At 39.4% G+C, this 20,715-nt stretch overlaps 1 protein-coding gene across 5 annotated transcripts in view; it reads left to right on the top strand.

Moving 5' to 3' along the window:
• Positions 1-7,918: 7,918 nt before the first annotated feature.
• ULK4 (unc-51 like kinase 4) overlaps positions 7,919-20,715 on the top strand; it is a 252,397-nt gene continuing 239,600 nt past the window's right edge. For 4 of the 5 annotated variants that reach the window (XM_074840823.1, XM_074840813.1, XM_074840835.1 and 1 more), the window contains exons 1-6: positions 7,919-8,279; positions 9,679-9,737; positions 11,652-11,809; positions 14,039-14,138; positions 17,007-17,146; positions 18,591-18,753. In XM_074840823.1, coding sequence (XP_074696924.1) covers positions 11,672-11,809; positions 14,039-14,138; positions 17,007-17,146; positions 18,591-18,753 — 541 coding nt within the window. In that variant the 5' untranslated portion in view covers positions 7,919-8,279; positions 9,679-9,737; positions 11,652-11,671. Of the gene's footprint in view, positions 8,280-8,765; positions 8,837-9,678; positions 9,738-11,651; positions 11,810-14,038; positions 14,139-17,006; positions 17,147-18,590; positions 18,754-20,715 lie in introns of those variants that run through there. The other variant, XM_074840841.1, reaches the window with a different exon arrangement.

The raw sequence follows: 20,715 nt of genomic DNA, 5'->3' as shown, positions 1-20,715 counted from the left end.
CGTTACAGCTGGGAAGACAAAAAAGCTGCAGTCGTGCTGGTGACAGGATTCCGGAAGCCTGGGCTGTGTGTTAACCTCCAGCGAGTGTAAATGGATTGAGGGTTTGACCCTGAATAACCCGTAAAGAGAAACGATCCAACCCTTCACAGATGCAAACAAAGAGAATCCCAGATGGGGATGCGGTTGGGTGACAGAAAAGAGAGGAGAAATGTCACAGGGACAACAGAGGATTCTCAGGCGCCTGCCGATAGGCGTGTCTGCAGAGCAAACCCCCTGGAAGTGAGTAAGGAAGTGCAGTTAGCTGGGGCGTGTGAGTCGACCTAAGAGCTTGCTGCTGCCAACAGGAGCAGGGTGCTCTCCCCACTTCTACGGAGGAGCCAGCCACTCCTGCCTGGACTCCTGCACGGCTCTGCGGCTTAGGATTCCTCAGCGAGTGACTCGGTTTACTGACCTGACACAGAACTAATTATATTTTTTTCCTTGTCAGTTTTCTGCCAGGTTAGTGAACTGAATAGATTTACCCTAAGGTCATAAAAGTGTCAGGAGTGAGCACAAAGGCAGAGTTGAAAACATCTGTCTGGGAGGAACGGGATCATCCCTTTGGTAACACCACACTCTTAAATCATCTCTGTAGTTTCATCTAACTCCTCCCTAAAATAGAAACTTCATGTTACTGCCAGGAAGTCTAACCCCTAGGTATCTTTAAAAGGGTTGGTCCCTTCCATTTCTCACCCTCAGCTGAGTCCTACTGCTTTCTTTGTGCCCCATCTTGTATACGTGTGACCCTGGGGTTAGCCAGTGAGCACTAACTAATCAGGAGGCTTTAAAAAAGGGTAGTTTTCTGATTAATTCCTGAAACAGCTAGCAGTGGAGTCAGATGAGTGACAGAGGTTGCACAAGAGAGGGAACAAGACTGTGCGGTTGCAAATGAGTGATAGAGCCTTTCAGCAGCAGCTGGGCACTCGTTATAATGTGTAACATAAGCCTAAGAGAGCAGTGAGGAGGAATGGTCTGTACAGTGAAGAAGTTTTGAGGAACAAAGCTTTGTGCTTTACAGAATCCCAATGAGAACCAGAAAAAAATCAAAGATAGGCTGGTAAGGGATTAAAAAAAAGAGCTTTCAGTTCCACAAAACAGAGGAAGACACACAACAGAGGCATCTTGGAATCAGAACCCAGGAAGAAAATTCAATACTGAAAAAAGCAGAAGGCAGAAATGATCTGCAGGCAGAAGGAAAACCAAGAAATAGCAAAGTGAAGATCCACATCAATGATAGAAGCGACTCTGCGTGACTGGAGACTTCTTGTTGAGAAGAACCAACTGACGCATCATGCCTGTAAGGAAGAAGGATTTGAGATGTACCGCTGAGACTGAAAAGAGTCTTCTTAGAGTGAGCAGAAGTCCTTCCCGGTGGGACAAATAGCAGCGACATGCACTATTTATACACAGACACAGTGTGGGGGAGTGTGTCAGGGAGGGAACATGGCGCTACGGGATTGCCAGCCCATTGTGTGCAAGGTGCGTGTCTGTACCCTGGACATGGGATACAGCAGCACTTGTTTGATGGTTGCTTCACCATAAGCATGCTCCCTTGCATTACCTAGTCATTCTGAAGCTGGCAATTGACACAGTAACCAGATACTTTGAAAGTTTCCTAGATCTCTCCGCTCTGTCAGTTTTCATTATCCTCTCCATTTCCTCTCTCTTCTTGATTATCATGGTATTTATCACATTCATTCTCAGTTTTCCTTCCTTGATTACATGTCTAGAAGAGAGTTTTCATTTCCATCCTGCTAAAACAGAAGAATTCTTAAATACACTTTTCAGTGAGCATGCTGTTTTTATTGCATGTTCCTCACTTGATGTCTCTGGAACTTCTTTTATAGTCACTGTAAAACAATCAAGAATACAATATTGCTTTAAAAGCATTTGAAACCAGTTTCAGAAATCTCTGGTTAGTTTGCCAGCTGAAGATCCCAATTGCAGCTATGACTGTAGAGTAGATGATTTTCATCTCAGAGAACAGGCTAATTCCAACAGGCACGAACAAATGATCTGAGAAAAAAAAAAATCACTAAAAGACATCCACGAAAGTGTTTCTGAATAGCTGTGTTATGGATTTAAGAAGAAAGGAGTTGCGGTGCTTCCTCTTTTTTCCTTCCTGCTGGTACCTGGTGTTACTGGCCCCATTTCTCACACTTTCATATCAGCAAGGACTAAGTAATGCAGCAAGTCCTTTAAAAGGATCTGTGAAGTGTCTGCATAATGCTGCCAGTACATCTTTTCTTGTTTAAATGGTGTTTTTTGTAAAGCTATTGTTGCTTTTACTTGAATATCAAAACACATAGATTCTTGCAAGTTGTCTGACAGAGCATGTGAAAATTAAAAATGTGAATTCTTTTGATGGCTTTGTTCTGTTTTTGTGGGGCTTTTTTGTTTTTGTTTTACAACAAGGTATGCAATGCTGCCTTTACTGGAAGAATCAAATCAGCAGAAAAGCTTTTCTTGTTCAGAGCTCTAGGCTTCCATCGGCTAGCACCAACCAGCACCAATGCTTTCTCCTTCTTCAACTGCTTCTCTACTGGAAACTTCTTTCCTGTAAAGGGGCTGCATCTTTCAGGAGGAATACCAGCTTGTGGCATTGGTCTGAAGTGTTACTGTGACCTAAGGAGAGCAGACACATGTAATTTGAAAAAGAACACAAGGAAAATCAGATGCTAAATCCAAAAAGTGAAAGTTTGTGGACAAGCTAAAGCATAAACATCAGCAGAGGAGAAAAATAAAATTAAGATAAAAAGGTCTTAAGGAGAAAACTAATTAAAAATGTCCTGCATAGAGGATCATATCTAATAATTATGGCAAAAGAAAGCACTGTTCCAGAGCTTACGGTCTGAAAAAAACATGAAGAAAGCAAACAGTGACTCAGAGGATGGAGTTTTGCACATATTTGACATTAATGAAATGCAAGTTGGAATAAATAGTTTGTAAAGCTCAGATTAGCATTAGAAGTGAAGACAAGTACACAAACAAAGAGGAAATTAAATGCAAGATAGTGGGATAATGAGAAATGTGCCAGGTGTGCATTTTGCAAGAAAAGGAAAAAAGAGTGCAATCAAGCAAAGCCAAATAAAAATTACACTGTGGAATGATGATAATACCTTCAAGACATTGTGAATTCTAATCAGGATGCAGAGGATATCCTGAGTACACAGGCGTAATCTTTAGAATATGCAACACAAAAGCCATTGCTTTCTGCTGAAACAGTGAATCTGTATACTCCATAATAAAGCATTTGACTCTTGTGTGAGTCCCAACTGCTGAACGATTTGATGAAAATGGGATGTCCTCCCAATGTGTTATATCTAGAACAGATGAAAGTAATTCAACCAGTACAGCATCTGCTTTATACACTATCTATGGCATTACAATATGGAGTAGTTTGAACACTGAAATACACAGAAAAAGAAAGCATCACCAATAATTTTACATAATCCCAAAATTACATAAGCAGCATGAAAAAGCAAGATTTTGATAAGGCCTATTCAGCCTTCCTGCATAAGCAAGGCAGTTATCTCATCATATTTTGGAAGCCAGCAGGTAGGCTTAGGTGTTGAGGATGCTCTTGTGAACTTTGCAGCAGAAGAATCAGCTCTGCCAGCCAGGCTCACAAATCAGCATCAGAGCTGATGATACTCAGGAATGTGATATGAGGAATGCCTGGCAGAAACTGTGGTAGTCCATAACAATTGACCCCACCTCACTAGCCGATAAAATCAACACAAACAAACAAAAAGACGAGTTGGTTTTTACTTCAGTATCATATTCAGAGCAGTTGCTGACTTCCCAAGGAAACCCAGTGATTTTGGGAAGGCAAAGGTGTTTGTAATACACCAACCTGTAAAGTTATTAACTTGGAGAGTATTCAAATTTGCAGAGTAACTTACCACATCTCTTTCAAACCTTACATATAGGCCAAGCATTGAGACCATAATGGATGAAGAGGCAACACAAGTATGCTATACGTGCAGTATTGTGACTTTACGAGTTGATCCAGTGAGGTGAGATTTGGAGCCCTGTTCTTGTAGAATAAACCACTAGTAGTTTTTGCCTCACCAGGAAAACAAACACATTAGCAAGGACTGTGTTGCAATAATGTTTCTGCAGTGACAAGGTCAACTCTATGATTGCAAAAACAAATTTCCAAACAGAAGAACCCCAGAAGTTACCAAATAATTTGAAAAATCATTTCTACTCCCAAGTATCAGCAGCATACAATACTGAAACTGTAACATTTGAATTTATTTAATAAATTTGAGAAGGACCAGTGAATACAGCAGCCTTGTACCAGAAAAACAAGGTGACTAAATCATAATAAGAGAACTTTAATGTTACCGCAGAAATGCAAAAATAAAGAAAAACACACAAAGCTTTGCTCAAACTATGACTATACATGCTAGTTTCAAGACCATGTTGGAAAAGAATCTGAGAATTAAAAGGACAAGATAAAGATGTGCTTATGTCCATTGTTCTGCCAAAACGGTCAAAGACCAGAAAAGTGGCCCTGTGTACTTCCCAGGAATGACTGAACTGTCAAGGCAAATGCAACATAAAAATATTATACATGAGCAACTGAATCATCATACCCAGGACACTGAGAATAGAAACTCTCTTGAGAATGGGGTCAGTCTGGAATAGAAAGAAACACCATGTACTAGCAAGATGGGACAGAGCATGAGTAATCATGATAACTGGGAGAAAATCTAGTACATGTGGCAAAATAAAATAGAAGTGTATAGCATCTTCAACAGGCATTAGAAAAAACTAAAGAACAGATCTTCTAACCAAAGGAAAACAAAACATGGAAACATACCTTAAAATTCTAGGCTATTAGTCAGGCTTTTGGGAACCAGGCAAAATGTCAGAGGCTTCCATAGTACCATTGAGGGGAGAGCAATGAAGTGTTTAAGCATTCCTGAACTATGCGGTTTCAATCACAAGATCTCAGTTTACCTTAAATTAGATCATATATTTATTTGAGAACAAGAATTTGATTACATCTGACCATCATATATAATAGCCAGGCAAAGAGCAAGGCTGAGTTTGCTGTACAGATTGCTAAGAGTATTGAAATGGTGCAAACAGCACTGAGAATATTTTGCATTCCGTTCTTGAATGTTGAAAATATTCCCACAGAAAAGTTTACTGCAGTTGAGTACAATGCTTGCAGTCATGTTCGGTAACAGACTAAAGGAGTAACAGACTAAAACAGTAAGAAAAAGGCCAAAGATAAGAGTCTTAGAATTACAGCCCTGCTCTGTATTAGTATTTATTTAGATTATTTCTTCAAGATAACTCTTGTACTGAAAGCAAGTGACATGTTTTGAAGAGAGAATTCTCGATTCTTATACAAAATTAAAGGGAAACTTCCCCATCTGGAGTATATTGAAATTGTGCATCCAGATGGTAAGAAAGATACAGACGTGTACTGAAGTGTGTATCAACAATAAAAAAGTGCCATAGTTCCTAACTAAGAGGTATTGGAAAAAAAAGGGGTATAAGTCAACATGTCTCCCTGTGTCTGCCTTTAACTACACTGAAGATTCTTAATCATAGAGACATTTAATTTGAAAAGCTATGAATTTCTTGTTGGTTTGTTATTAAAGCACTTTTTGGTGTGTTTCTCTGTGTACTTTGTAATGCTATTGCTGCTATTATATGAGGATTTCAACAGACTTTGTTAAAGTTCATACCATCTCACTCCCCCAGAATGGGATATTTATCCCCTTTGCATAAAAACAATCCCTAACCTGGACTAATTTAACAGAAAGCTGTATATAGGACAAAACACTAGAAATTTGGAAGCAAAGGCAGCAACTTGGTAGTAATTGTGGCTTAGTTCTGTCCTCTTGGACAGGGACAATGAAATTAAGTGACTTTTCTAAATCTGCCATCAAACTGCCGTCAGGACTGGTATGCAATTGAGCTAATATTTTATTCCTTCTTCTTTATATCGGTCACCCTCATCAGAGCGAAAGAAAAAATACATAGTTTTCTAAAATCTAAATAAAGCCCTCTTTAAAGCATACTTTTCTTGTCCTTACTAAAAGAAACTAGGTGATGTTTACTTACGCATTCAGTTTATTTATATCTAGTCAACTACTCATTTACATTAAAAAAGAAATGGAAAAATTATTTTGCTTGTGCAGCTTCAAAGCTTGTAGCTTCATCAGTAATTACAGATTAACTCTGCAATTTCTGAAAACTTGTGCTGCAAAATGGGACAGGATCTGAAATTGTTAAGAAGTGAGTGATTTTGCCATGCATATGCACACGGTATTTGTCAGTGCTTATGAGTCCAGCCAATTTTATGTGGATATCCAATAAACCAGCAAAAATTGTACCTGTGTGCAGCACTGACCTCTTACCAGTTTTGAGGACTCTCTACCAAACCCCTCAACAGCCAAACTGTGAGAAAACGTTTGGCAATCCATGTAACTAATGAAGCTTCATTTCTTACAGATCTGTGCTTGGTGTCTACAGCCTCCGCTGTCTGAGAAGGTATGAAACAAAACCAAAGTGTTTCTTGCAGCTGACACCTTTCTAACATCCCTCTCCCAAATAGGCTGGTTTGGGGTTATCCTTTTTTCAGTATTACGGGGGTTTAAATTCATACTGAAATCTTTCCTACAGTGGGGGTAAAAAACCTGGCCATCTGTTATCATACAGCCTAAAGAAACATGAAATCCTTCCTGTTAAGTGTACTACTTCTTTTATCAAATCTGGTTGAAATGGATCAGTAAATTCAAAACTGTTAGGAGGTCAAGATGAAGGTTGGACAAGAGACATAATATAATTCTTTACAAGTTGCTCTAGAAAGACAGACTAAATGTTGTGAAATGTTTTGTCCTGCAAGAGATAAGGATACTTTGACTTTTTTAAGGGCCTTACAAAACCAAAACCAGACAAACAAAAAACCAAAACCGGACCACCCTAAAATGAAAAATGAAGTGAAAACTCTACTTTACTGCTAAAAATAGAAACACTTATTTCAAGGGCTACATTTTGTCGTAACAAAGCGGCCCTCAGTTAGGCATTTACAAATTGCCATAACAGGACACTGCATGTTCACAGAATCACAGAATCGTCTAGGTTGGAAAAGACCTTGAAGATCATCCAGTCCAACCATTAGCCTACCGTTGACAGTTCTCAACTACACCATATCCCTAAGCACTATGACAACCGGACTCTTAAACACCTCCAGGGATGGGGACTCCACCACCTCCCTGGGCAGCCCATTCCAACGCCCAACAACCCATTCTGGAAAGAAATGCTTCCTAATATCCAGTCTAAACCTTCCCTGGCGTAACTTGAGGCCATTAACCTCTTGTCCTATCACTTATTACTTGGTTAAAGAGACTCATCCCCAGCTCTCTGCAACCTCCTTTCAGGTAGTTGTAGAGGGCGATGAGGTCTCCCCTCAGCCTCCTCTTCTCCAGACTAAACAACCCCAGTTCCCTCAGCCGCTCCTCCTACGACATGTGCTCCAGACCCTTCACCAGCTTCGTTGCCCTTCTCTGGACACGCTCGAGTCATTCAATGTCCTTTTTGTAGTGAGGGGCCCAAAACTGAACACAGGAATCGAGGTGAAATGATGTTGTTTTGACCGACGCTCCGGAGGTTCAGTAAAGCCCCAACCACCCAGAGCCAAAGCGGCGGGGCGCTGCCGGAGGCCCCGGAGGGCCGCCCCGGGCCCGCGGCGCCTCGGCGTCCGCCCGCCTCGGCCTGCCCCACCGGCAGCCCGCCACTGCCGGTGGCCGGGCACCCGGGCGGCTGCGCCCCGGTGCTCCGCCCCATCCGGGAGCTCCCCCGCGGCCCGGGCCCGGCGGGCACGCCCCGAGGCGGGCGCCTCCTGGCCCAATGGCGGCTCCGCTCTGCTTCCGGCGTCTGGCCCCGTCTCCTGGATACGGGCGCGGGGTGGCGACCATGGAGCGGAGCGCGGGGGGGAGAGGGGACAGCCCCGGGTGGGGCCTGGCGATGTATTCCTGCTAGAGTAAGGGAAAAAGACAACCCCGTTCCCGGAGTCACGCTTCGTGTTGTGCCGATGTCCCTCTTGTGGCGTGCGGGGACGAGTTTCCCGTCGGGACACTTCCATGATCCCTTCTCCCTCCCGCTGGGGCATGGGAGACTCCGGCCCGGAGGCGGGCCTCCGCCGATTTCGGTTGATGGCGGCGGCGCGGCGACAGTTTAGGCTGCCCGCCTCTCCGTTCCCCGCCTCACAGGTAGGGCTGTCTCTCCCCCCCTCGCCGTTTCCCGCGGACGGCCGTTAGCTCACGGCGCGCGCACGTGCCGGACGGCCCTCGAGAACCCTGCGGCGCGCGAGGCGGGACTCTCCGCCCCCTCCCGTGGGGGGCGCGCGCAGGCAGGCGCCTGCCCCCTCACCGCCCCGGCTCTGAGCGCCGGCTCGAAGCGGGCGGGGGGTGTGTGGTACCCCGGCATTGGAGGCTTCCCGAGGGGCTGCAGACCCGCCGGCCGGTGTCCCGCCTATGGCAGCCTCCCCTCTGCTGCAGGTGGGCCCGGAGGGTGCTGTGTCGCGGGGGTTGCGGCGCCTCAGGCCTGCCCAGCCGGCCGCTCTTGTCAGGGCTTTGGCTGCAGATCTCGGGTCCTGCGCGTGCTGTTCAGTTCAGAGTATTTTTGGCCCTTCTCTCACCGATAGAGGGAACCGCGTCTCCTTGGTGTCCTGGTCCTGCATGCTGCCCAGAGGAAATGCAGTTCCTTCTGCAGCTGGAGTCTGTGGCTTTGAGTGCTTCTGTGGAGTTTCAGACCTGCTTCGTTACAGGTGGTGGTGTGGCAGGCTTTCACAGCGGCCATCTCGCCTTGAGATACTTCTTTTCACTCTTTGTGTCACTGTACTTGATCTTTGTACTTTATGTCAAAACCGATGAACGAGTTCCAGTCTTTAGTCTCATGTGTCATGCTCCATTGCTTTGTATACTGAAATTATGCCATAGCCAGTATTCTTGAGATTCAGGGATGCAAGACTAAATGCTTCTCTTTTCCCTGTAGCCTCTTGCAGAGCAGCTAATGGACACCTTATTTGCAAGTACTGCCCGTCGTGAGGTAGCAATGAAAGCTTCCCTTTCCCATGACCATGGCTACTCTGTCACAGAATCACAGAATCATCTAGATTGGAAAAGATCTTGAAGATTGTCTAGTCCAACCATGGGATTCTGTGAGGTAGCAATGAAAGCTTCCCTTTCCCATGACCATGGCCACTCTGTCCTAATGTGCACTTATGTGTCACTGGTTTTGCTTTTGTCAGATAACCAGATATTTCTGTACTTGTCATGGAGCCTGGCATACATTTGTGTAGTTTGTTGCGTGAGTGGATGATAATGCCTTTCATAAGACCAACATAAAGGTATTTTCCATCCATCTAACACGTATATGCTTCAGTCTTTTGATGAGGTGCATGTGTCAGGGTTTGAAGTATTCCTGGGAAAGAAGAAGTGCAAGGAAGGGGCTGTGGTCATGTAAATTTTGGAGGTGGGCTGTAGGTTGGCCATTTCTTTTGCTGGATACATTTCTATGGCATTGCTGTTCTGGAATCTTTGTGTAGTAGGGGAAGATATTATGGGTTACTTAGTCTTTTTTTTTGTTTTTGTTTTGTTTTTTTTTAAGCTCTCCAGAAAAAGAACATAAGGAATGGGGTGATGATCTACGTGAATCAAAAAGGAGAGGTAGGGAAATGAAGACCCCCTCCTCCCCCATCTGTTCTGATGCTATATCTTTGTGGCTTTTCTTGGGGTGTTTGGCAAACTAATTGTTTTATAATGACCTTGTTCTCATAGATAACTGTAGAAAAAAAGTCACCCTTCCTGTGTTATACTGGCTGTACCTAGCTGTTTGCTTAGTGCTAAATAAAATCAAACTAATTTACAGTATTAATATGAAGGCTTTTGAATTTTAGTTGTGAGATTCTTTTTTTTTGGGAAGAAAACTTCTGTCTTGGGTAACTATCTTCGGTAAAGGAAATCCTGGAATCATGAGGTTCCTATGTATGTTGTAAATTCAGGATCATCTGGGTTGTACTTGGCACCTGGCTGATGTTCTGGCAACAACCAGTATTTTAGTGACAGGCACTTTGTTGTCTGGTGCTGCCCAGTGTTTTGTTGCATTTTCACTTGAAGTCTTGTATGAAAACTTAGGGAGTCCCTGGTCTTCATTTTGGTCTTTGGTTTGTCACTCTGGGAGCTTTGTTTCTCATGGAAGTGTTAAAGTGAAACTGAGTTCATGGTTTGTGATTAGGTGTTTGGCAGCTGTACTACTTAAGCAGCCCTTCCTCTCCATCCTTGACCATCATTCCTGTTGCTGCACAACCCTCTCCAATATGATGCTTTTCTATGGGTTTAGGATAACTACATTGAGAACTGGTCATGTTGAAGAAAAAACAACAATTTTATAAACAAAATGGAAAAATGGAATAAGTCATGTAGAAATGAGAAAGAGCAACTCCAAATGTCTTGGAACTAAATAAATTGGTAGTTGGAAGAACGGGGCATTGAATGTAAAGCTGTTCTGGAGCTGGAAGAACTTGCTACAAGGTGGTGACTGAGGACTAGTTAGCAATACATCCTCTTTCTGGAATATGCTGGTATTGGGATTCTGTGTCTCTGCTCTTAACCCAGTGGAATAGTCAAGGAGCAGGATGGAAAGCTGGTGCAGAACTCTTACTTCATGGATTATAGTTAGTTCAATGTTTTGTTATCAGTTCTCCCATTGCTGCAAGATTCTCAGAGAAAATAATTATGGAACAAAAGAATTAACTGGCTTTTATGAAAAGCATCTAAATGTTTAAATTTATAAATGCCATTGTTGGGTTTGCAACAAATGACAAATATTTCATTTGTTTCAGTATGTAAATTAAAGCATATAAAATTTTTGAGACAAAAATGATAGTTACAAATATAAATTAAATTCCTGTGGAACTGCCTGACTCCCACAATGCAACATTTACCAACAAATTTATGCAGCTTTTATCTGCAAGGAATTGTTTCTATCCATGAAACATTCTTAACATTGAGTCCTATAGCTGGTAGAGCTACTTTCAGCCTAGCACTGGTAGGAAGACTAATATTCACAAAGTCCTCTGTTTTTCAGTCACGTTGATTAAATCAGTTATTTGGCAGGTTTAAATTACATTGTGAAAAGTTGCAGGGGCACATTTGCCTTAAGTACTCTTGGGTAAAAGTGGCAATCTTATTTGGCAAGGCTTTCAGTATTAAATATTTTCATTTGGACAGCAGTTTTATGTAGAACGTGCAATTTTAAGTTTGGTAGTATGATTATTATTTACAGATAAAATATTTAGAATTTGTTACTACTGGCCCATCTGTAACTTTTTGAATGTGTTAAGGGCTTTGGAAGTAGAAAATTCTATCACTTGTTCAAAATTTTGATCACATTTCCTGAGGAGTCCTTCTGTAAAGTAATTATGTTTGATCTTGCTGGAAGTATGTAATCCCTATTTTTGAGAATTGGGAGGGTAAATACTATACATCAATGGCTATTAAACTGGAATGCTTCCCCCCTCCTCGTCCTTTCTTTAAAGGCTTATTTGTTTATGATACTAATACCATGTTTCCAATCCATAGCCTGTAAAGCATCTTTAAGTATGGAGAACTTCGTTCTGTATGAGGAGATCGGAAGAGGAAGTAAGACAGTTGTTTATAAAGGAAGAAGAAAGGGGACAATTAATTTTGTTGCCATTCTTTGCACTGATAAAAGCAAAAGAGCTGAAATAACAAACTGGGTAAGTAATGTTTTTTTCCTGCTAAATCTGGGAAAAGATGCAGTTTACAAAATCCTTGTAGCACTGGCAATGTAAAAGAAACTGTGTGCTTCTTTACGTGGAGTTTGGCACCATTTAGATCAGCTTAAGATTTTAAATTCTTATACTTTAAATAGTCTTAATGTATTTATTTCTTCATCTGATTTTATTGTTGTTTAAATTGCATGCATAAACCCAAATTTACAGGCTTACTGTTTCTATGATGTGGTAAAGAACTTGTAAAAACAGTTACTTGCATGTAGTGGTTTACTTTATTTTGTTATTACGTGTGCAAATCCAGTGGTAGTAATACCTTAGAGTAAATAATCAGTTTCTTACTTATGAAGAAATTATTTTTGATGAAAGAATAGCATTTAAGGTAAATCAATTTTGGTTTGTAAAACCTTGGCAGTTTTAAACGTATAATAATACTTTCTGGAAAAGAAACTCTGATACAGTTAGACATTTCAAATATTTTATTTTTCCAGGAGATAAATTTTGTTTTTGTGGTGGGTTAACCTTGGCTGGACATCGAGTGCCCACTAAGCCACTCTGTTTCTCCCCTCCTCAGCTGGACAGGGGAGAGAAAATATAATGCAAGGTTCGTGGGTCGAGATAAGGACAGGGAGAGATCACTCAGCAATTACCTTCAAGTAAATCAGACTTGACTTGGGGAAATTAGTTTAATTTATTACCAATCAAATCAGAGTAGGGTACTGAGACATAAAACCAAATCTTTAAACGCCTTCCCCCTACCCCTCCCTTCTTTCCAGACTGAACTTCACTCCCAATTTCTCTACCTCTTCCACCCGAGTGGCACAGGGGAACACTCCTTTCTCCTCACACTCTTCCTCTGCTTCAGTGTGGGATCCCTCCCATGGGAGACAGTTCTCCACGAACTCCCCCAACATGAGTCCTTTCCATGGGCTGCGGTTCTTCACCAACTGTTCCATCTTTGTTCCCTCCCACAGGGTGCAGCCCTTCAGGAGCAGACTGCTCCAGCATGGGTCCCCCATGGGGTCACAAGTCCTGCCAGCAAACCTGCTCCAGTGTGGGCTCCTCTCTCCATGGGGCCACAGGTCCTGCCAGGAGCCTGCTCTGGCACAGGCTCTCCACAGGGTCACAGCCTCTTTCGGGTGCATCCTCCTGCTCCAGCGTGGGGTCTTCCACAGGCTGCAGGTGGAGATCTGCTCCACCGTTAACCTCCATGGGCTGCAGGGGAATCTCTGCTCCGGCACCTGGAGCACCTCCTCCCCCTCCTTCTGCACTGACCTTGGTGTCTGCAGAGTTGGTTCTCTCACATATTCTCACTCCTCTCTCCGGCTACTGTTCCACAGCAGTGTTTCCCCCACTTCTTAAATACATTATCCCAGAGGCGCTACTACTGTCACTGATGGGCTCGGCCTTGGCCAGTGGCGGGTCTGTCTTGGAGCTGACTGAAACTGGCTCTGTCGGACATGGGGAAGCTTCTAGCAGCTTCTCACAGAAGCCACCCCTGCAACCCCCCCTGCTACCAAAACCTCGCCGTGTAAACTCAATACAGTTTCCTATTTCCTCCCATTGTTTCAGTGATAATTTATTGGGTGGTTAATGAATCTGCTCAATTTAAACATTTTGTTCTTAGAAGCATATTCCTTTTAGAAAGCCCTTGGGGTAACCTTACATACCACTCTGAAAAGATACAGAGGCTTCTCTAGATATTACGCTGCGTAGGTATAATAGAAATACAGATTTCCAGCGACCCTTGAATGATTGCTCTTGCCTGATAAGATTAAGAGTGATTGAAAAATTTCTTTTTACTTCCTCTTATTGGATTCAGCATATTGCCTCACACGAGTGTTCTTGCTGAAAAAGAAAGTAGGAATGTAAGTTTGATTCCAAATTCTGATTTCCAGTTTGTTATTGTTTTAATGATGCATGAAGGTTAAAAAGTGTTTATAATTTTGGGTTAGGGAACATTCTATTTTTTTTTCTGTATTTTTAAAAAGAGGTGAGTTGGGCAGGGTCTGTGAGGAAAGTTATCTTTTCTCAACATACATGTAAAACTAAAATATTTGACTTGGAGAATAATTTTAGTGCACTGGAAAAAGGTAAGAGAAATAGTAGTTTATCTAGAGTAAAGTTGTATTGTGTCTTCCTCCTCCCACCTTAACTCCATATATATTGCTTTTTTTTTTTCCCCGGTTAAGTATGTTAAAACCTTTGTTCTAGGTTCGTCTGACACATGAAATCAGACACAAGAATATAGTGACATTTCATGAATGGTATGAAACAAGCAACAGTCTTTGGCTTGTAGTGGAATTATGCACAGGTAAGATAAACTCAAAAGGTAAAAATTTACAGAGTAAGTATTTGTAAGAGATTTCTTATAACAGTTTCTGCACAACAAATACTTAGATCTTTGTAAAAGCTTAGTAATTATCTGATTATTCACTCGAGAATACTATTTACATATAAATTTTTTTTTTGCTTTTGGAAACATTTTTAGAAAACAATTGAAATTGTGTTTCTTCTTTGCTTCACTGTATATGTATGTTAAATGTTAATTGATGTGACATAATGTTAATTTTTTTAATAGCTGAAGAGCTAGAGCTAGTCAGGGGAACTTAAAAACTGTGAATAGTTGGAGCATAGTTAAGTAAAAATTACTTGAGAAGTTTTCTAAAGACTGTCAGCTTTGGTGTTCATTTTATAGCACAATAATGAGAGCAAGTAGCAAATCAAGTTGCAATGTACAAATGTTAATATTGTTCAAATAAGTTTTTTAATCAAGGGGCAGTTCTGTAGCTAATAGTAAATTATTTAAGTTTTCCTCCTGTTCAGTGGAAGTATTTTGACTTTTATGTTAAGATGTTAATGTGGGAGCTCGGAGAACCCAAAATTGACTAGTGTGATTCACTGAGTTTTGGTAGGTTCTTGTCAATCCATTACAGAAATCTTTTAAAGCTTTCTCTAATTGTGATGACTGCATGTTTTAAACTCCAGATAGCTGGTTTACTCCACATGGAAAGAAAAGAAGGCCAATTGTGCAAGTGATGCATGTTAAGATTTTGGTATCTGGAGTTCGTTTCATAGTAAAAGTCAGTATTACACACAACCTTTTTTTCTGTCCAGAATTCTGTTTCAAAATTAGTGAAGAAGAGAAGCTACAAGTTCTGGAAAAAAAATCAGGTCATTCTTTCTTTCAGTGATTAAAAGTGAAGTTAATGGCTCATAGGGAGGCTTTGGTCTATCTGCTTAGTCTAACTTATGGGTACATATTTAAACTTTTAGACAGGCAGCCCTTTATTAAGTACAGTTTGAACAATTATCATGTATCTTTACCCTGCAGTATTGCAGTTTGCTGCAAGGAGTGTGTCTTGAAGCTAACTTAAATCCATGTCTTAGTCTATTTATAAGTGTTTATAATTTTGTAGAGCCTTGAAAACTACTTTTGAAATATAGAAGATCTCTCAATTGTCTCAAGGTGACAAAGGTTTCTGTTATCAGATGCATTGTACTTCCGTGTTGCTGGTTTCACTTTTTTTTTTGTGTGTGTGTATTTGGTTATATTATGGAATTATTCTGTATGTAGTTCTCTACATTATAAAAACCAGTAATTAAACATGATGGATTTACTATAGCTATGTAATATGGGCTTCGTTTTAAAGGAATGACTGATTTACTAAACAGAATAAAAAAGGCTTAGAAAGAAAATAATTTTAAGATTCAGCAGTGTTGAAGAATTTGAAGAATACTGTGATGACAGATGTTTTAGTCTTGCTATTCTCTGAAAGAAATTACTGAGCAAAGGGAAAAAAGCTCAAGAAAATCTATTATGTGATTTACAATAAAAAATCTAGTATCCTTTTCTGTGAAAAGCTCTCCTTATCCCTGTTTTCATCAGGGACTTAAATTGGTGTCTTTTTTTTTTTTTTAAAAAACGTGTATGATTTGACTAAAATATAGATAACCCAACTGAGGTTGAGGAAAGGGATTTTGGGGAAGATGGGACTGTGGAGTTTAGGATAGGAGACTGGGGTAGGAAGGAGGAGAAAGACTGAGCAAGGAGCTTGTGGGAAATGAGATTAGCAGAAGTCCAAGTCCTATGAACAGTTAGGACAGGAATGGCTCAAATGGGATGAATCTGATGATATGCCTGAGAGTCAGTGGGATGTGAGGAGGTAGGTGATGGGGGAAGAAGAAAGATTTTTGCCAGGACAGAGAAAGAGTAACAGTCAGTGGGGAGAAGCATGAAGAGTGAATCTGAAGCCCAGGGAAGGACACAGGTGGTAGAGGATATACATGAGGGCTATTTGGAAGGCTTTGTGGGTGTAATCTAATCAGAAACAGAGGAAGAGTTGGTTGGGATTTAGTGGAGAAGGAGAGTGGTGATTTTGGAAGGACAGAAAAGGGTCTCATGTTAGGATGAGAAGTTCGGAGAGATACTAGTAGGACTTGCTGGGGCAGGAATTTGGAATTTCTGAGAGAAGCCTGGAAAATGAAAATTTAATCCTGGGTATTTTTGTTTTGTTTTGCTTTCTTAACTATTTTTTTATTTAAAAAAGAAAAAAAAAAGAAAAATGAGAGAAAAGGATGGAAATGGAAGAACTGGGTCACATGAGTCAAGAAAAGGACTGTACAGAAATACAATGTGAAGAGCAAACAAAAGAATTTGTCTTGAATGTTGTTGACCTCAGGACCCCGAAATGTAACCCAGTTTTACTATTTCTGTTGTCTGTGAATTCAGTGGAAAATTGCCTGTCATAAGCTTTAGCACTTGTTCGCACAAGTTGGTAGCCTGCTCTTGGTACCGTTTATTCTTTTAACTCATACAGCAGGGATCTGGTTAAGGAATTTGAATAAACCCATTGGGTATTACGTTGTGATGTGACACAGTTTCTGTGTTTCTTTTTTCCCTTCTGTTTCCTTTCTAAAATAAAGCAATATTAAAGTGATTTTGAAGTCATGCACTCAGTTGTAGTCAAAATGATGATTTTTGTCACAGTATTGGAAATAACTTTTTTCTGTATATTTTAGATTTTGTAACTATTAGATAATCTCAGAAAATATTTTTAATATCTACTGATAATGATTTTTGCTTGACACCTTTTGAAGAAGCTTATATAATGTCCTTGGGAATTATTTGTGTGGCATCTTCTTTATATGCACTTGCTAACTATGTGTAACCGTATTTCAGGTGGTTCTCTAGAATCTGTTATTGCTCAGGACGAACATCTACCTGAAGATGTAGTGAGAGAATTTGGTGTTGATTTAATTACTGGTTTATACCATATTCATAAGCTTGGAATTATCTTTTGTGACCTGACACCTGGAAAGGTAAGAAGGAGTATTATTTATAGGGGACACTGCATGTTCCTTTGTATGCCATTGGCATTTAATTCATTATTTCTATTTTACTGTTTGGAAAAGGCTTACCTCAGGTTGGAGGCCAGCTGAGATTTATAATATATGTGAAGACAATGAGAGACAAGTTTATAGCTTGAATATTTTATGATCTAATTGATTTCTTTCCCAGTTGTCTATTTGATAAAATGTGATAGATGCTTTTTGATTTGATGTACTGTTTTGAATTAATGAAGGATTTTAGTTCTCTTGTCTTTGGACATATAACTTCATTGTTATACCTATTCTATCATGCTGCAGAATATTTTGAAGTCATAGAAAAGGCTAAGGAGGGAGTAAAGTTAACTAAGCTTTCGTTGTTAATGTTCTCTATTATATTTATTATTATTATTCTCTATTATATTTATAATTATTCTCTATGTTAATGTCCTCTATTGTTTCCAAATGCCATTTAAATTATCATCTTACTCTTCCGTGAAAATACAACTCTTTATGTAGTTTCTGATTTTGTGTGTATGTATGGAATTTATTTATAGTTTTGTCAAAGTCCATATTTGCTTTTAATTTACGTAGGCACCAGAATATAACTATAGCCAAAAATTCTTGCTTAACAGTAATTGGTTTTGGTCTTGATCTGTAAGTGATCAAGTTGCCCTTGTCTGAATTTTCTGTAAAATCTTGCACAATTATACTTAGTCTCTGTCATTTGTGGGTCCAAAAGCACTAAAAAAAATACTAAGAAAGCATAATGGGGATGACTCTATTCTTTCAAAGAACAAAGTTGCTGTAAAGTACTCCTTTGAACACAAAATACAGAGTGCTAAAGTGAGACTGCTCTTTTTTTTTCCTACACTCCTCTGCCCCTGCCCTGCCCCCGCCATCTGACTGAATGGGCTATTTCTCCAAACAACATTTTTGAGATGATGAAGCTTTTAATTACAACAATAAGCAGTGACCGCAGAGAGAAAACTGTCATCATCATTGGACAAAATCTTTGGAATTTTCTGCTAAATAAAATTAGAAAGATTCACTTTTTATTTTCCTCAAATGAAGCTGTTTCTTTTACTCCACTTTTATTTTCCTATACAGTTTTACTATACTTTTACTTTATTTTCTATAGTAATATTGTTGTTCATTTAGTTTTAATAATGAGTAAAAAAAAAAGTGCACATTAAAACCTCTTAAGGATTCTATGTTGAGATTCTGTAATTTTTTGATTATAAGAAAAAAGACAGTTATTGATGTTGACTTAAAAGAAAAACTTTAGCTTTTTTGGTTATAGTGATCATCTCTACTTAAATGGTTTGAGATTGCAAATATTTTTTTTTTTTAGTATATTATTTATACTTTGGAAATTTCAGCAGTCATCAGTTTTAGTATGTGATACTTGTATGTTAGATTTTGTTTATTCTTCTAGATTCTGCTGGAAGGGTCTGGCACTTTGAAATTCAGTAATTTTTGCTTGGCTAAAGTGGATGGTGAAAACTTGGAAGAAGTTTTTGCTTTAGTTGGATCTGAAGAAGGTGAAGGAGATGTCAGTGAAAGCACTCCACAAAGATACCTGAAAAATAAATTTCGAGGTATGATATTTTTACTAGCCAAAATTAATTTATACTGAAGGGACAGAATGAAAGTTGGAAAAAGCCTTTGTAGTAATTTGGAGAGAAGACCTTGAAATAAGAGTTGTTTATTGTTCTGTTAGGGCAGATTAAATTTCTAGAGAAACTCAATATTTAATTCTGTTGTCTTACCATTTTAAAGATTAATGTGTTTGCCTGTCTTTGCAATGGAAAGTGTGATCTGTACATTTTCTGTAAGCAAGTTTAATGTATCCTGCATATGGGGAATCTTTTAAGTAAGCTCAAAACCAAAATTTAGCTCTTAAGGAAGATTGTTCAGAGAGATTATAACTTACAGAGGGGACAACACCTGCAAGTGAGTAGAAAGGAAAGAAACTGTATTTACAAGTATATGGTGGTAATTCTAAGTTTCACAAAGCCGGTTTAAGAGCTTGAAAAAATATACTTCTGTCTGTCATAAAATCCATGACATAGTAACAATTCGTGACCTCTCCTGCTTTTTGTAAATAGACTTCAGGTTATTTTTTGGTTTGAAGCTTGTATGTAGGTGATTATAGACTGTAGTATACTTGTATAATAAACTTTTAACGTAACATAACCAGAGGTCACTTATTTTAAATTTCTTTTTGCAGCTTGACATCAAATCAAATACAGTTTAACGTACCGACTGTCTATCCTGAGCATGTTTTCATTATTTTATAAACAGTTCTTGATTTTTTCTTTGAAAAAATAAATAGAAGCAAAATTTCAAGAATTAAAAAAAAACCCAACACCCAAACCAAACAAAACCCCCCAATTGAGTATATGAATGAGATCTGAAAATGTTTCAAGGTGGCTAATTAGTTACAAATTTTAATTTTTGCTTTGGATTTGCTGAGTAGGCTTAATTATTAATTGCTATTTGATGAAGACTAAAACTTTGGAAGTTCAGAGTTCAAACTGCAACTGGCTTTTCTAACTGGTGAAATTGTATTGCTGATATTTAGTTGATATATGACAGTGTATTTAAAAAAAAAAAAAGGTTAAAGGAAGTAGCAACAAGAATCACTTATTTGCAACCTTTTGTGCTCCAGTTATAAAGTAGTAATTGGAGAATGAAGAAATCACTGACATTGGAGGTATAAAAGTGATTTAAAATTAAAGAAGAATTTGAGTTACGGACTTTTAAAAAGTCTGTGCTACAAATGCTGTCTGTAAGGTCTAGGACTAAATTTCATTAACTTCATGTTAAACGTATACACAAAATTCAGTAAGTACTACACAGAACTGCTGCTTCTTTCATTGGAGGCTTTGCAGTGCTGTACTTTCATTGTCCTTTTTGATGCAAATGGTCCAAGTGATTTCTAGATTGAGGCTTGACTGTTTCTGTACCTTTTACTTAAAAATTATCATTTATTTTTAAAGTATGAGAAAGTCACTGTGCTTTAGTTTCAATAGGCAGATTTATACAAATGCAGTAGGGTGCAAATACTATGTTATTTTTTCATCAAATAAGAAGAAATTAGAAACTTGGTTTTAATTTTCTGACTCCTTCATTAGTATCATCTTAGAGCATCTCACAGACCTCTGTTTCCAAGATAATGATGTGTCGTAGCAGTTACTGTTATTGGGAACAATGGAATTTTTGGCAATATTTTATGGAAACAAAGAGAGCTTTCTTAACACTTTGTTGTCTCCTGCTGAAAGTCCACACTGGAAATACTAAGACCAAGAACAGATCTTTATTCAGGAAGAAATACAAATCTAATCTCTTTCCTGTTGCCTTTCAGAACAGCTGTTTTGATGTGTATGGTTAATGACCTTTGGTCACTTAAAAAACCCACTGAGAACAAAACAATCCAAAATAAACTTTTTAAAGGACTATGGAATTGGCACATTTGCTGAGTTTGTGTAATTTTGGGGGAGATTTTTGAGAACTGAGTTAGTGTTTAGGTGGGAACTACCGTAGAAATAGGAACTGTA

The sequence above is a fragment of the Strix aluco genome, chromosome 1, assembly GCF_031877795.1.
Source record: "Strix aluco isolate bStrAlu1 chromosome 1, bStrAlu1.hap1, whole genome shotgun sequence".
NCBI lineage: Eukaryota > Metazoa > Chordata > Aves > Strigiformes > Strigidae > Strix > Strix aluco.
This window is presented reverse-complemented; position numbering and strand designations above follow the sequence as displayed.